At 42.1% G+C, this 13,447-nt stretch overlaps 1 protein-coding gene across 2 annotated transcripts in view; it reads left to right on the forward strand.

Moving 5' to 3' along the window:
* Positions 1-13,447, forward strand: part of EFR3A (EFR3 homolog A) — a 79,694-nt gene that overhangs the window by 15,928 nt on the left and 50,319 nt on the right. Inside the window, exons 1-2 of one of the 2 annotated variants that reach the window (XM_033126083.1) lie at positions 9,583-9,654; positions 12,874-12,950. Coding sequence is in view for 1 of the 2 variants with exons in the window: in XM_033126082.1 (XP_032981973.1) it covers positions 12,874-12,950 (77 nt within the window). In the remaining variant the exon portion in view is untranslated. Of the gene's footprint in view, positions 1-9,582; positions 9,655-12,873; positions 12,951-13,447 lie in introns of those variants that run through there. The other variant, XM_033126082.1, reaches the window with a different exon arrangement.

The following is a 13,447-nucleotide window of genomic DNA, read 5'->3' on the forward strand; positions in this document are numbered from 1 at the left end:
CATAAATTTTGCTTTCCCTGGATTAGCTCCCCAGCTACCTCCTATTTTCCTTGGGTGATCTCAGCTACTCCATCCAGCTAGTTGCTTTTTGCTTATCACTTAAATGCTTTTGGTTCTGAAATTTGTATTTCTAGTCTAGATCACTTGCCCCCTACAGGATATCCCACTTTCAGTTTGTCACCTCAAGTTTATCATGTGCAAAATAGAATTCATTCTCTCCTTCTTTTTGATACCTTCCCTCCACCCCCAATGTATCTTCTCTGTTCCTTGGTCCTCTGCAAGCAGCAGTCTGTCGAGCCATTTCGCTCATGTCGCACAACTTTATGCTTGTTTGCAAATTAAAACCGCACTGTTTAAAGCTCTGAGCTTTCCCCTCTTTGCCTAATCCCTACTTTTTCTTTAAGACTTAATTTAGTCATTACTTCTTGGAGGAAGGTTAGGTTTCATACTACTGTTCTCCTATAGCCACCCGTTCTGTCATAGCTGTTGTCACACAGAGTCCTAGTTCTCTCTGTATGTGATTGTCTTCTCCCTCCAGTCTCTGAGCTACTGAAGACCAGGGATTGTGGCCGGTGTTGATACTCCCTGCATGTAGCCTCGGGCCTGGGCCACGCTAGTCCTCATGAAAATGCGCTAAAAGAATAAACGAGGTTGGGTATAAGTGTTTTTCATATATTCCTGACAGGCACGTATTTGTTGACTTGAAGAGGGTAGTAGTTGCACGCTTGTCCCCCTGTGAGTTTGGGATCAATTGAGAGAAATATAAAAATCAATCTGGTACAAGTCACAATACCTGGGTCAGAGAATGTGGCTTGACTGTTGTCTGTCCTCAGGCTTCCTGCTTACTTTTCCTCCCAATCAAGACTTTCCCACGATGCGTCTAAGGGACACTCCAGAGTGGCAGAGCCAACACGGTTACCCAGCCTTCTGCAAGGGCACTGACTCCAAGTTTTTGGTAATCCCAGAGTGGGCACGCAGACTTCCAGACCCAGATGTGCTGTCACACAAAAGCAGGAAGACGGAATCGCAGAAAGAGAAACGCTTGAGAGTTCCTTCCTTCCCTCCTTCCTTCCTTCCTTCTTTCTTCCTTCCACAAATACGTATTGAGCTCTCACCGTGTGCCCTCCCGGAGTAGGTCGGTGCGCGGGATGCGGATTTGGAGCTTATGTTTTAGGACATGCTCAGTTCCTTCTTCCAGACTCACCAGTACAATAAGTCACTCTTCCTCTCTTACACGACAGCAGAAGTCTTCTCTAGGGTAGGGGGGTCAAGAGAATATAGAGTAGTTTCTTCAAAATGTATAGGTCTTTCTCTAGCCATTGCTGGTAAAATAATTCCCAACAACTATGGTAATTTTCAGGGTACCTTAAATACATGAGACGCAGAGCAGTCTTCTGGGGAAAGGGAAGATGTCTAAGGTCTGGTCATACTTTAGAAAACAGTGTGCAAAGTCTGATGATGATAATTTGTTTTCTGTGACTTTCTGCAATCCTTAGGGGTTTAAAGGCCATTTAGTACCTCACCCTGATTTATTTCCAGCATGGGTCTGCCAAGTGTTCATTTATCCGCGTTGCTTAGACATTCTAGTCCGCAGGGAGCTATGGTGGCAGCGTTTCTAAGTAATGGGGAAGTTCTAGAGATCTCTAGAGAATTCCAGGGCGTTTTTGGCTGATAGGCCTTTATCACATCAGCATCTTCTGTGAAGTTGTTCCCGAATGCCCTAGCATTTATCATCTCTGTTACTTCTTCGGTCTCGTATATAGTGCTTCATGTGTGATTCATTTATTGTAATGTATTAGATAATCTTAAGGTACAGCCTGCATTATAACTTTTTTTTTTTAAAGATTTTATTGGGGAAGTGGAACAGGACTCTGTTGGGGAACAGTGTGCATTTCCAGGACCCCCCTCCAAGTCAAGTTGTTGTCCTTTCAATCCTAGTTGTGGAGGGTGCCATCCAGCTTCAAGTTGTCATCCCTTCAGTCTTGATTGTGGAGGGCACAGCGCAGTTCCAGTCCAGTTGCCCTTGCTAGCTGCAGGGGGCGCAGCCCACCATCCCTTGGGGGAGTCGAAACCGGCAACCTTGTGGTTGAGAGGATGCACTCCAACCAACTGAGCCATCTGGGAGCTCAGCGGCAGCTCAGCTCAAGGTGCCGTGTTCAATCTTAGTTGCAGGGGGAGGAGCCCACCATCCCTTGCGGGACTCGAGGAACTGAACTGGCAACCTTGTGGTTGAGAGCCCACTGGCCCATGTGGGAATCGAACCAGCAGCCTTTGGAGTTAGGACCACGGAGCTCCAACCGCCTGAGCCATCGAGCCGGCCCCTGCATTATAACTTTTTATTCGTTGTATAACTTAGATATAAGTACAGTGTTCTAAGTACCTAAAGTACACAATAAGAAAAAGTCATGTTCTTGGTTCTTTAAATCCTTATGTAGCGCAGTGGCTCTCCGGAGCCGTGGTTCCAACCCTTGGGTGTGCATGATGGTCCTAATAGGAAGGAGGGGTGGATTTAGAAATAGGAATTCTGATATCCTGTCCTGAGAGAGTGACTCAGAAGGTCCTGGTTGGGGCTAGGGAGTATTCAGTTCAAAACATACTGCAGGAGATGTTTCTTCAGATGGCTCGTAGGGCGCCCTCAGAAAGCACGGTACTATGAGAACAAAGTTTGCTTAGGAAGGATGTCTTAAGAGGTACCCTTTACCATGAGAGAATAAACACATTCACACGGAAGTGGAAGACTCGTGAGTGGTGGTTTTGTTAGGGAAGTGGATGGTGGTAGTTGTTCCTGGAGATGTGTTGAGTGTGGTGGGGAAATCAGCCTAATTAGGTATATATAATTCGACTTAGACCGAGGGTGAATTCAGTCATTTGCCATTGCTATGATTTTGTTTGCATCAGTCTTGTTTTTAGTAAAGGAATACTTGTTTTCTATAACATGGCTTTCTTCCACTGTTGTTAGATTTCAAGGACCATAATGTCAGGAGCCAGTTAGGTCCCTTATTCATACATGCCACGATGCCTAACTTAGTACCTCGACTGTAGTAGACATTTTAGAAAACATATAATTACACACGTCTAGGGGATTTCTCAGTTAATGATCTTTCTACAAAAATTATTGCATTATTTGATATTTTAAGGTTGTAGTTGTATACCAGAAAGATTGCAGCTTAGGTAAACTCTTAAGTTATTATTATTTTTTTTTTTACCAGTCTTCCATATTTTCTTTTTTTCTCTCCCTTACCTCTCTCTTTATCTGCCCTGGCTGGATTGTTACTGCTTTTCCTCATTTTGTATCTGTAACTGAAAAGTCGATTACTTTCTTTGATGCCTTTAGACATATCCCAGTACTCAGTCTAAGAGACTAAGGATAATCCTGGGTCCAAGGTTGCCTGGGACCGTGAAGATTTGTGCTCCTGGTCCTGGCATAATTATTAAAGTACCCTCACTCCCTCTGAAGATGCTGAGTTATTTACGCACCCTTGGACCTTGGGGTCATCCAAGTCATCTAGATCAGTGATTTGCAAAGTGAGTTCTTGCCTTCCCTTGTCCATCAGGGGGCCTTCCGGGGCTCTGCCAGCTCATCGTTTGTCGGGTAACGTCAGTGCCTCTTTCTGGGTTTTGATTGCTAAGTGAGGGTTTATACACCCCAGTCTTTGGAATCCTCTAGCAAGTAGTACTAATAGCATCTTTATTTTTTTATTTTTTAGTTTTTCCCCTTCTTCCGCCTCCCCCACACCCATTCCAGTTCAAGCCGTTGTTTCTCAGTCTAGTTGTGTAGGACACAGCTCCCTGGCCCAGGCTGGTATTATGACCCTTGCGCTCTCCCCCAGCCTCCACCCACCTCCTCTGAGGCTTTTGGTCGCCGGTCATCCGTCATCGGTTGGCCGCTCACGGCAGCTCTCACTGGCTGCCGGCCGCTCCTGGCAGCACACAGCAGCCTGCGGCAGCCCAGCCCCAGGGAGAGCTGTTGTTCACAGTCTTAGCTGTAGAGGGCGCAGCTCACTGGCTCATGTGGGAATCGAACCAGCAACCTCAGTGTTAGGAGCACGGCGCTCCAGTCACCTGAGCCACCGGGCTGGCCCCGCATCTTTATTTTTCAACAGAAATTTTGCATGTTTTATGTGGAATTTTAAGTTTATTTTAATCTTATTTTTGAACTATAGAAAATTTTTTCTGTCTCAAGAAATTTTTGCCCTTTCAGAATGGTATAAAAATGGGTGAGACTTTCTGGGCCATTAGAGATCAATCCCTAGGTTATGTCTAGGGATTGATATAACAAAAACAGTTTTCAAAAAGACACTTAAATGGCTGGCCCGGTGGCTCAGGCGGTTGGAGCTCCGTGCTCCTAACGCCGAAGGCTGCTGGTTTGATTCCCACATGGGCCAGTTTGTTCTCAACCACAAGGTTGCCAGTTCGACTCCTTGAGTCCCACAAGGGATGGTGGGCTCCGACCCCTGCAACTAGAAAAATGACAGCTGGACCTGGAGCTGAACGGCACCCTCCACAACTACAATTGAAAGGACAACAACTTGACTTGGAAAAAAGGCCTGGAAGTACACACTGTTCCCCAATAAAGTCCTGTTCCCCTTCCCCAATAAAATCTTAAAAAAGAAAAGACACTTAAAGAACAGTATTCCACGCTGTTTCAAGAAGTTCATAAGCAATTCTAACTAAAGAGAGAGTTGTAATTTCAGTTCTTTTTTTTCCAGTTCCAAATTAAAGGAGATTGTCACTAATCATTTGGCTATACACTGATGTAAGTTTTTGTTTGTTTTGAAGAACACCTTTTCTTGAAGTGAGGGACTCCTCACTTTTTGGCTAGCTTCGTTACACAGTTGACCCTTGAACAACACAGGTTTGAACTGCACAAGTCCTCTTCTATGTGGATTTTTTTTCAATAAATACTGTAAATGTATTTTCTCTTCCTTGTGATTTTCTTAGTATTTTCTTTTCTCTAGCTTACGTTATTATAATAATACAGTCTATAACACATATAACCTACAAAATGTGGGTCAATAACTGTTTATGCTATTGGGAAGGCTATCAGTAGTTAAGTTTTTGGGGGGTCAGAAGTTACACTCATTTTGGACGGGGGGTGGTGGCATACCCAACCCCACTTTGTTCAAGGATCAACTATATGATATATATTTACCAGGATTTGCTCTCGAGAAGTGGAACACAAGTTTTTGTAGAAAGCTCCAAAGATTGATTTGTTGAAATATACTCCGGAGATGGAAACCTTCAGAACCCTTACTGACTGCCAGCTGTTTCCCTAGCTGGGCATTAAATCTCCTTCTGGAGATGAGGGAAATTTGTTTGTTTGTTTGTTTGTTTTTGTCACTAGAGTTTTTGTTAGATCATGTTTTAAGTAGGACTTTTATAACATATTATTGCTTAGTGTCTTACTTTCTCAGTTCCGTTGTAAGTTCTACGTAATCTGATTGGCCTTTCGCCCTTCCTCTATTTTTTTCTCTCTTAATCGTGATCCTTAAGTTTATTTTCCACAGCTGCCTACTTCTCCTCCCCCCCAGACACACTAATGATGAATTGTGCCAAGTAAATCTCAATATAATCGTACCGTGGCTTGGGCTCAAGAGGAAAGTTGTTGCTCACATACTTTTTTAAAAAACAGTTGCACTTGGAGAAAATGTGATTTCTTTCGTAATTCTTAATAGTGCTCCTGACATTATCATAGAGGGTGTTTAGTTAACATTTTATATATTAAATTTAAAAAGCATATCGCATACGATTTCAGTGCCTCATCTAATTACTTACCTCCGGAGACTGGGACACAGGAGTGCTGTCCTCCTCTTCCAAGACTGCCACCTGGGGACAGAAGAAGGGAAGGCGTAGGCACACAGGGTCCAGGTACCGTCTTACCTGGAGGGATGAACCTCAAGCTGCATCCTAAAGCTGGTGGGCAGAGGTATGAAGACTTTTCTTACCTGCTTGCAGCTCTGGTTTCTGTGTCATCCACTGGATGGTTTCTTATTTGTTTCACAAACTAAGCCAACATCATATGAAATGGCTAGAGCATTACATATTTTCTGATTTTAACATTTGCAATATTTTTTTCCCTATGTCTTCAGAAGATTTTCATATGCCGACTTTCAGGATAATATTTTCTAAAAGCTAGGATTATTCTACATTTTACTGCTCTTGTCCTTGGGTAATTCTGAGTAATGTTTAATTTTTCTGTTAAGTATGATAGCATGCATTAAAATCTAGGTGTAAACCTATAAATTGACTTTGTAAGCGGGAGACTATCTAATACATATTTTTCTATTAAAAATTGTAAGAGTGGGGGAGGAAAGGATGTTGAGTATAGACCAAATGCTAGTTGACTGAAAGAAGCTGTTTTTCCCCCCACGGACAGTAAGTCACCGTAGTTCTGAAAAGTGTAACGGTTTTGTGTGTGTCATGCTGTTGTAGAGCCACGTATTGCAATGCAGTGGGAAGACCCTCCTTTCGAACAGAATTGGAGCTTTCATTGCCTTTATTGCCTTTGTTCTTCTCTTTTCCATACTGTTTATGTGCCTGGGAATAAAGAACAAGTAGTGAACTTGAGAATGAAAGGAGAGAAGGTATAGAATAACATGTGGAAAGAATCATGTAATAAAATACTCCTCTAATGGATTAAAATCCTTTTAAAAGAAACACTTTCCTGAAGATAAGTTTATTTCGTTCCTGTTCCTTTGACCCCCTGTCTAATTAGTCACTTGACCCTTTTGATGCTTCCTTTGTGCCACCTACCATTCCTCTCTTTATGAGCTCTGGGTTATTAGAAAATGCATTTTGGTTTTTCCACGTGCCACCCTCCCTAGTGATGCTTGCGTTGTTCCATCTGACTGTAATCGTCCTTCAGTGCCCTCAATTTATCTTTGTATTAGGCTGGTGCAAAAGGAATGGCGGTGTTGTCAATTATTTTTAACCTTTTAAACCACCATTGCTTTTGCACCGACTTCATAGTTCAATCTATTCATTCTTCAGGGTGGCCCACAGCTCACGTTCCCTGTCCTTCCTAAACCCTCTCTTCACTTGAGCTTGAAGTGCTCGCTCGCTCTCTCTCTATCTCTCTCTCTGAACTGCTGTGGCTCCTTTGGCCATGTGGTCCATTTGACGTAGGATGTCCCTTGTCATCAGATGTTGTCCAAATGTTATTTTAAAATTCAGTTTTTAAACCTTTGTCTTTTCAGATAGATAGTTTCTTTTTAATCCCCTATAGTTCTTAGCACAGTGCCCTGTACACATGGGTCAAAGTACAGGAATAACACCCATGTTACAGGCTTTGTATATGACCCATGTATATGTATACATTTATATATTCAGTATTTGCTACTTGGGAGGGGGATGTGTAAGTGGCACTGTGACATTATTAAATCTTTTTAATTGTATGAAGCAGACGTTGTTCTGACACTAACTATATGACTAACTTGACTTTCAGTTTTAACCTTGAAGGGAATATATGTGATGCAAACTCTTAAAGCGTTTTGGATACCACAGAGCCAGAATTCTTGAAGTGATGAATTTTTAAAATCTTCTAATAGGAAAGCAGTCTGTCTCTTTTCACCTTGATTACTGATGGCCTCCGCTGGGCCTAAAAATAAACCAGTAATTGTTTAAAGTGATTCAGTTGACATTGTCATCTGTGTGTCGGAGGGTTCATATTGTTCTGGCATTTATTTAATGGACAGTGTACTTTCTTTATCATTATTTGGATTCTTATAGGACATATTAGAGCAGATATGAAGCTCATTTTATCCACCAGTGAACTTTGGGTCTGCATTCATTTAGTGCAGGAATGTTTTTGTAAATGTCTGTTATAAGCCAGACATGCACAACAATGGGCTTTATGTTGGAGTAACTTATTTTCTCATGGTAACGACAGGTGTGTATAAGTAAGTACAATACATTCTTATAGGTGCTATGATAGAGATATACAGTGAGGGCATAAAGGACCAAAACCCAGTAATCACAGCCATTCCCATTTAAAAGAATGAAATTTGGTGATCCCTAAATATGCCAGCGAGTTCTTAATACATTACAATTAAGAATTAATTGAGATACTATGATTGCAACGTAGAAGGTGTAGATACCATTATTTTCTGCCTTTGCAGATCGTGATAGTGGGTTCCCATATAGGATCTAAGCATTCTTCAACTTCTGTGACGATGTTAGTAATTTTCTGTTGTTTCTTTTAGAGGATAGTTTTATCCCAAGCACCCAGTGCCATGGTGGTGTTTAATAATAGAGACATTAATAGTTTAATAATGGGGACATTAATATTTCCAGTTAGGTTCAAACTATCATTGGGTAATGTAGTTAGTTGGAACTCCAAGTGGCGTATTTTAAAGGGGTCTTTATTACTTATCCAGACGCCCGAACTTACAGAGCTGCATCGGAAAGCAAATGTCATCCCAAACTAGGAATTCTTAGAATTAAGCGGAATTCTCCCAGGACCCCTGTGTGTCCAAGCGCCCGCACCATGCTACTCTCAGCTCAGCAAGAGGTTTCCTGTGCCGCTATTCAAGTCCTTCTATGAGTGGGTCAGGACGGGTTGGAAATTAATTCTAAACCTGGCCACGAAAGAAGGAGGATGCTGGAGTCCATGCATCTGACCCCTGTGTGAGGTGAGGACGAGGGGACACTGGTGAATCCAGAGGAGAATGATGTCGGGGGTGAAGGAGAAGCAGTTGTCGTGGGGAGTCTTTAAGAAATGGTCAATGAGAAGTATGTAAAACTTCCTAAAGTACATTCATGTTTTTCAGATTCCAGGTGATTTTTATACTAATTTAGCACTCCTACCTAACCCTGAGAGGTAGGTGGAAGGGTTTTCCTGTGTGCTGACTAAGGCTCGGAAAGCAGTATTGAACATGCTGCCCCATGAGCCCGGCCCTTTATTTTTTTAAATATAATTTCTCTTTCCAACTCTGCCCCAGTTCCGATTTCCCGTAGCTGAGTTGACCCACTTGAGATGGTGTGTTTCTCCTCCGAAGTGTATCACACGCAGGGTTCTGAATTCCACGTGCTATGGAGGGGGACAGTGGATTGCTTTATGTGCGAGAATTCAGTGTAAAGGAAGAATTCATGTTGCTCAGACTTGCCAGTTGCTTGAGGCTTTTGGTGACATGCTTAGCGTTTTTTTCCTTTGGAAAAGAAGAGGTTGGGAGGAGATGGAAAAGTGAGGCGTGTGTTGGAAGGAATCAGAAGCTGGGATGAGGTGGAATTAAAGGAATGCTTTAAGGAAAAAGGTGCAAGTAGGTTTATTTTCTTATTTAAACTCTATGAAAATCTACTCTTACTAAATTAGCAATACTTTAATACTTTAATAGGGTCTTGTTTAAGCGATTTGACCTTGCCAGCAGAATTTGATATGGATATTATCAAGTTCTTATCAAGTTCTTGATAGCTTTATATTTGATGTCAGCAGCAAGGTGGGTAAGTTACACTACAGTAGTGCCCTCTGCTAATGAATTACAAGTCCAGTGAACTCGGCGCTTCCTGAACAGCAGGCAACAGGATGTAGAAGCAGGAGGATCCCCTGGAGAGTAGCTCCTGACACCATGAAAGAGTACGTGCAGGTACCCGCAGCCGAACTCCAGGAGCCCTACGAACTGACATCCACGGGGGAGTCAGCCACGTTTCTGTGCCTGAGTAGGTCCACTGATTTCGTGTCACTTGTTCTCCTGGTGTTTCTAAGTACAATGTTCTTTTATTTAAAATAGTCGGTAGCTATTTCTTTTGTCGTTACTGTTGCCACAGTCATTTTAACCTTATGTTATCTTCAGTGTTCTCATTTTATAGAAACCTGAGTAAATTGAACTTTTTAATCTTGATTTCATGTGTCCTCTCTGTGGTTGGTAGCTTTTTGTTTGTAGTGAGTAGTTTCCTTTGGGGGCTTCTGGAGAACCGCGCTGGGATCATTTATTTTCCTGTGTGAGAGTGCACTCCGCATCTGTTAACACTCATTCCTGCAGTCATGTGCCTTGGTCACGGTGTGTGGGCCTCCAACATGTTTAGTTATTTAGAAATTGTCCGGTACTTGAATTTGGTGTGGCAGTTACCCTTTGGAGTCATCAGATCCGGTTGGCATCTGAGCCTTCTCCTTACCAGCCTGTGATGGGACAAATGGGCCTCTCTGAGCCTCATTTCTCAGAGAGGGTAACACCACCTCAGCGAGCTGCCGTGGGAGGGAGTGAGCACTGCTGTAAACTGTCTAGTATAGCGCTCGTGGTAGCTGTGCCCACTGGTGCTGATACTGGTACTGAAAGCTTCCGCTGAACCATCTGTAAAATCGGTTGTGATTTTTAGATGACTGGTTTACAGCAGAGGTTTTCACATGTTGGGAATATTATCTCAAGAGCCCTCAAGCACCTTGGTTGTCCGTTACGGTACTTCTTTCTCTTGCTGCATTGCTAATAAGAGCTACCTTTTATGGAATGTTTACGGTATGTTACACCCTTAATAAGAACTTTATATACAATTTTATTTAATTTTCCCAATTAATATGAAAAAGACATGATTCCACCCATTCAATCGATGAGGAAACAGGTGAAGTGAGAGAGCGTAACCTGCCCACCCAGCTGGACAGTGAGGAAGCTTGGGTTAACCCCAGGTCTGTCTGACACTGGAGTCCATACCCCTTACACCATGCTGTCTGCTCGGCTGTCCCCACCAGCAGACCTACGTTTTCTGAAAGTAGTAGCTGGATATCACGTGTATTCCAAGTTCACATGTTTTTGAAGCCTCTTTAAACTAAAAGCCATATACGAGTAGAACATCAGAAAGTGTCAATGTAAATGAAACTTAATAGCTTATTAAGAATCCTTCCTTTATTATTGAAAATAGCACAATTTCCCATTCTGATGGGAAACTGGAAACACTGAGACTTGTTTTGAGTGCCGTGGCCAGTCTCTTTGCCACCATAGCAATTTGAATGTACTCTTTGGCCTTGTGGTAGTGTTAGCAAACTATTCATCTTCATCTTCTTAGCAGGTTATAAGCTTCTTTCATCATTGCAATACCTAGCTCAGTGCCCTGTATAAGTCAATCAATACATATTTGATTTTAATTTATTTCACTGGATTAACATTTATCTGAAGTATATATAAGGTTATATAAGGTATAGTAGAAACAGAAATAGGACTTTTGCTTATTTGGCTGTTACTCTTGTTTTTCTTTCTCATAATCAGACCTGTGTTTCACTTTTGAACTCTGAAAAGAATTCAGGTATGTTGGTGTTAATCTGAAAAAAAAAAATCCTCTAATGGACTCTTTGGAGTTTTTTGCTTCTATTAAAGTAGAAAACACCCTAAACGGCGGGTAGCATTTTATGTTATCAGCATATAGTGCCTAAGTATTTACTGCTGAATTATCCACTGTTTTTTATACCAGTTTGTAAACTTCTCAAGGGTAAACATCTTGTGTCTTTTATACTTTCTTGCATCTGTGGTATCTAGCATGAGGCCACACAGTAGGTGCAAATGGAATAGTCAGGTGTTGATCGATTTGACCACTAACACCTGTGGTGTACAACGAGACCTTGGAGTCTCACCCAGTCATTGCTGTTGTGTAAGTAAGTTATGTGGTCAGTTCTATTGCAGTTTCCACTTTTGTAAAGTGGTAGAGATAATGCCTCACTAGTTTGCAAGAAATGGTTCAATAATTTATGCATTATTTATGTAAGTTTCTGTATGTATACATGCATGTACGTCTTGTGATCACTGAAGATGCTGTACGAATCTTAACTGCCTTGTTTTTTTATCATGAATGGCTCCACTTTACTGCAAGTCTGGACTCAATCTTTGCTGTTTCGGCCTGTGCTGGCACTCCCTTCACCTGTGGTGTATGACTGCATGCGTGAATGAAGCATAACTTCCTGCGCAAAGTGAGACCCGGAGCACTTGGCTCTTGCATAACGTTACTCGATAAGATAGTAGCAGATGTCTGCTTAGATCTGAGTCCTCTTAACTTACTGCTCAAGTGTTCTCTTATCCCATATTTTTGTTTCTAAATACGCACAAATCACACTTACACAGAGACATGCAAACCCGTTTCGTAAATCATGAGAACAGCTTTATAATGGCTCCGGACCAGAACTCCTGTGCAGGTGGGACTTTGCAGGACAAGAAAACGATCCCCCCACTTAACATAAAGCTTTTCAGATGGCTCATGTGCCGTACCGCAGGCTCCTGGAGCCACTCAAGTGAAAGGGCTGGAATGAGCCCAGGTCTTCCGGATCCAAATCCATTGCTTTTTCCAAAACACCAGCAACGGAATATATACAGAGCAGCCCTTCAGCAGCTTTTGGAATTTCTGAACTTTCCTTTGAGCTTGTTTCCACTTCATTATGTAAATACGTGTATTACCTGTTTTTACCAGCTATGCTAGGAGTGAGCTGTCATTCTAAGACCACTGTGTCTGGAGCTGAGTGGATTGGGTCAGGCTGGGGGAACGGGGAGTGGGGGGCAGCAGGGACGGGGCTACAGAGAGTAGTATGAGATGAGATCAGAAAGGAGGTAAAGGGGGGGTGCCAATTATGTATTTGCTTCATAGGATGAATTCGATAGGGGTGTGTGTGTGTGTGTGTGTGTGTGTGCGCGCACACATGCCCGCAAACAATTTGGTTTGGAACTTCGGAATAATTCGTTAGTGTATTACTTTTGACCTGGTGTCTTCGGGGAGGGGAGAAGAAATTTAACTTTCTCGTTTCTTAATCAGTAATTGAATTTGCGTGACTTTTTCTGTTTGTGGCAGTTTGAGTTTTTACCCTGTACTTTAAATAACCCATTGAAATTTAGAAACTTGAATTTCTAGGTCAGTTTACAATATGAATAACCTCTGTCCTTTGTGATTTTCTTCTCTTTTGAACAGGAGTGTGTTGCTGCTGCTCTGCTTTGCGTCCTCGCTACAAACGTCTGGTGGACAACATATTCCCTGAGGATCCAAAAGTAATTTGATCTACATCTCCTGATCCTTCTCTTTGCTGACCCATCCTCCCCCCCGCTGACCTCCTGAAGGTTTCCCTAATTTCGTTTCTCTACTTTTACCCCTAACTCTCACTGTGTCCACCACTATTTTTATACTTCTCTTTAACTTCTAAATGATCCATGTTTGCCTGTCTAATTTTCATATCCTTTTCATAGATAAAGCATAAACTTGGAATGACGGACAGGTGACATTCTTTTGTCCAAATAGTTCCTAAATTTAAGTAATACTCATCAAAACTTATGAACTAGTGCCAGCTTATTTGTACGAAATGCTAAGAATACAACTGTGAACGCAGACATGAGCTGTCACCAAGCATAGACAAGAAAATTGGCAATTACAATATTGTGTAAGAATGCTGTGATAGAGAAATGAAGTACAGGATGCTGCTAGAGTTGGAATGATATCTAAGTTGGGTTTGGAAGAAGAAAGGCCTGAAGGAAATGAAATCTCAGCTACG

Source organism: Rhinolophus ferrumequinum, chromosome 14, assembly GCF_004115265.2.
Source record: "Rhinolophus ferrumequinum isolate MPI-CBG mRhiFer1 chromosome 14, mRhiFer1_v1.p, whole genome shotgun sequence".
NCBI classification, from domain to species: Eukaryota; Metazoa; Chordata; class Mammalia; order Chiroptera; family Rhinolophidae; genus Rhinolophus; species Rhinolophus ferrumequinum.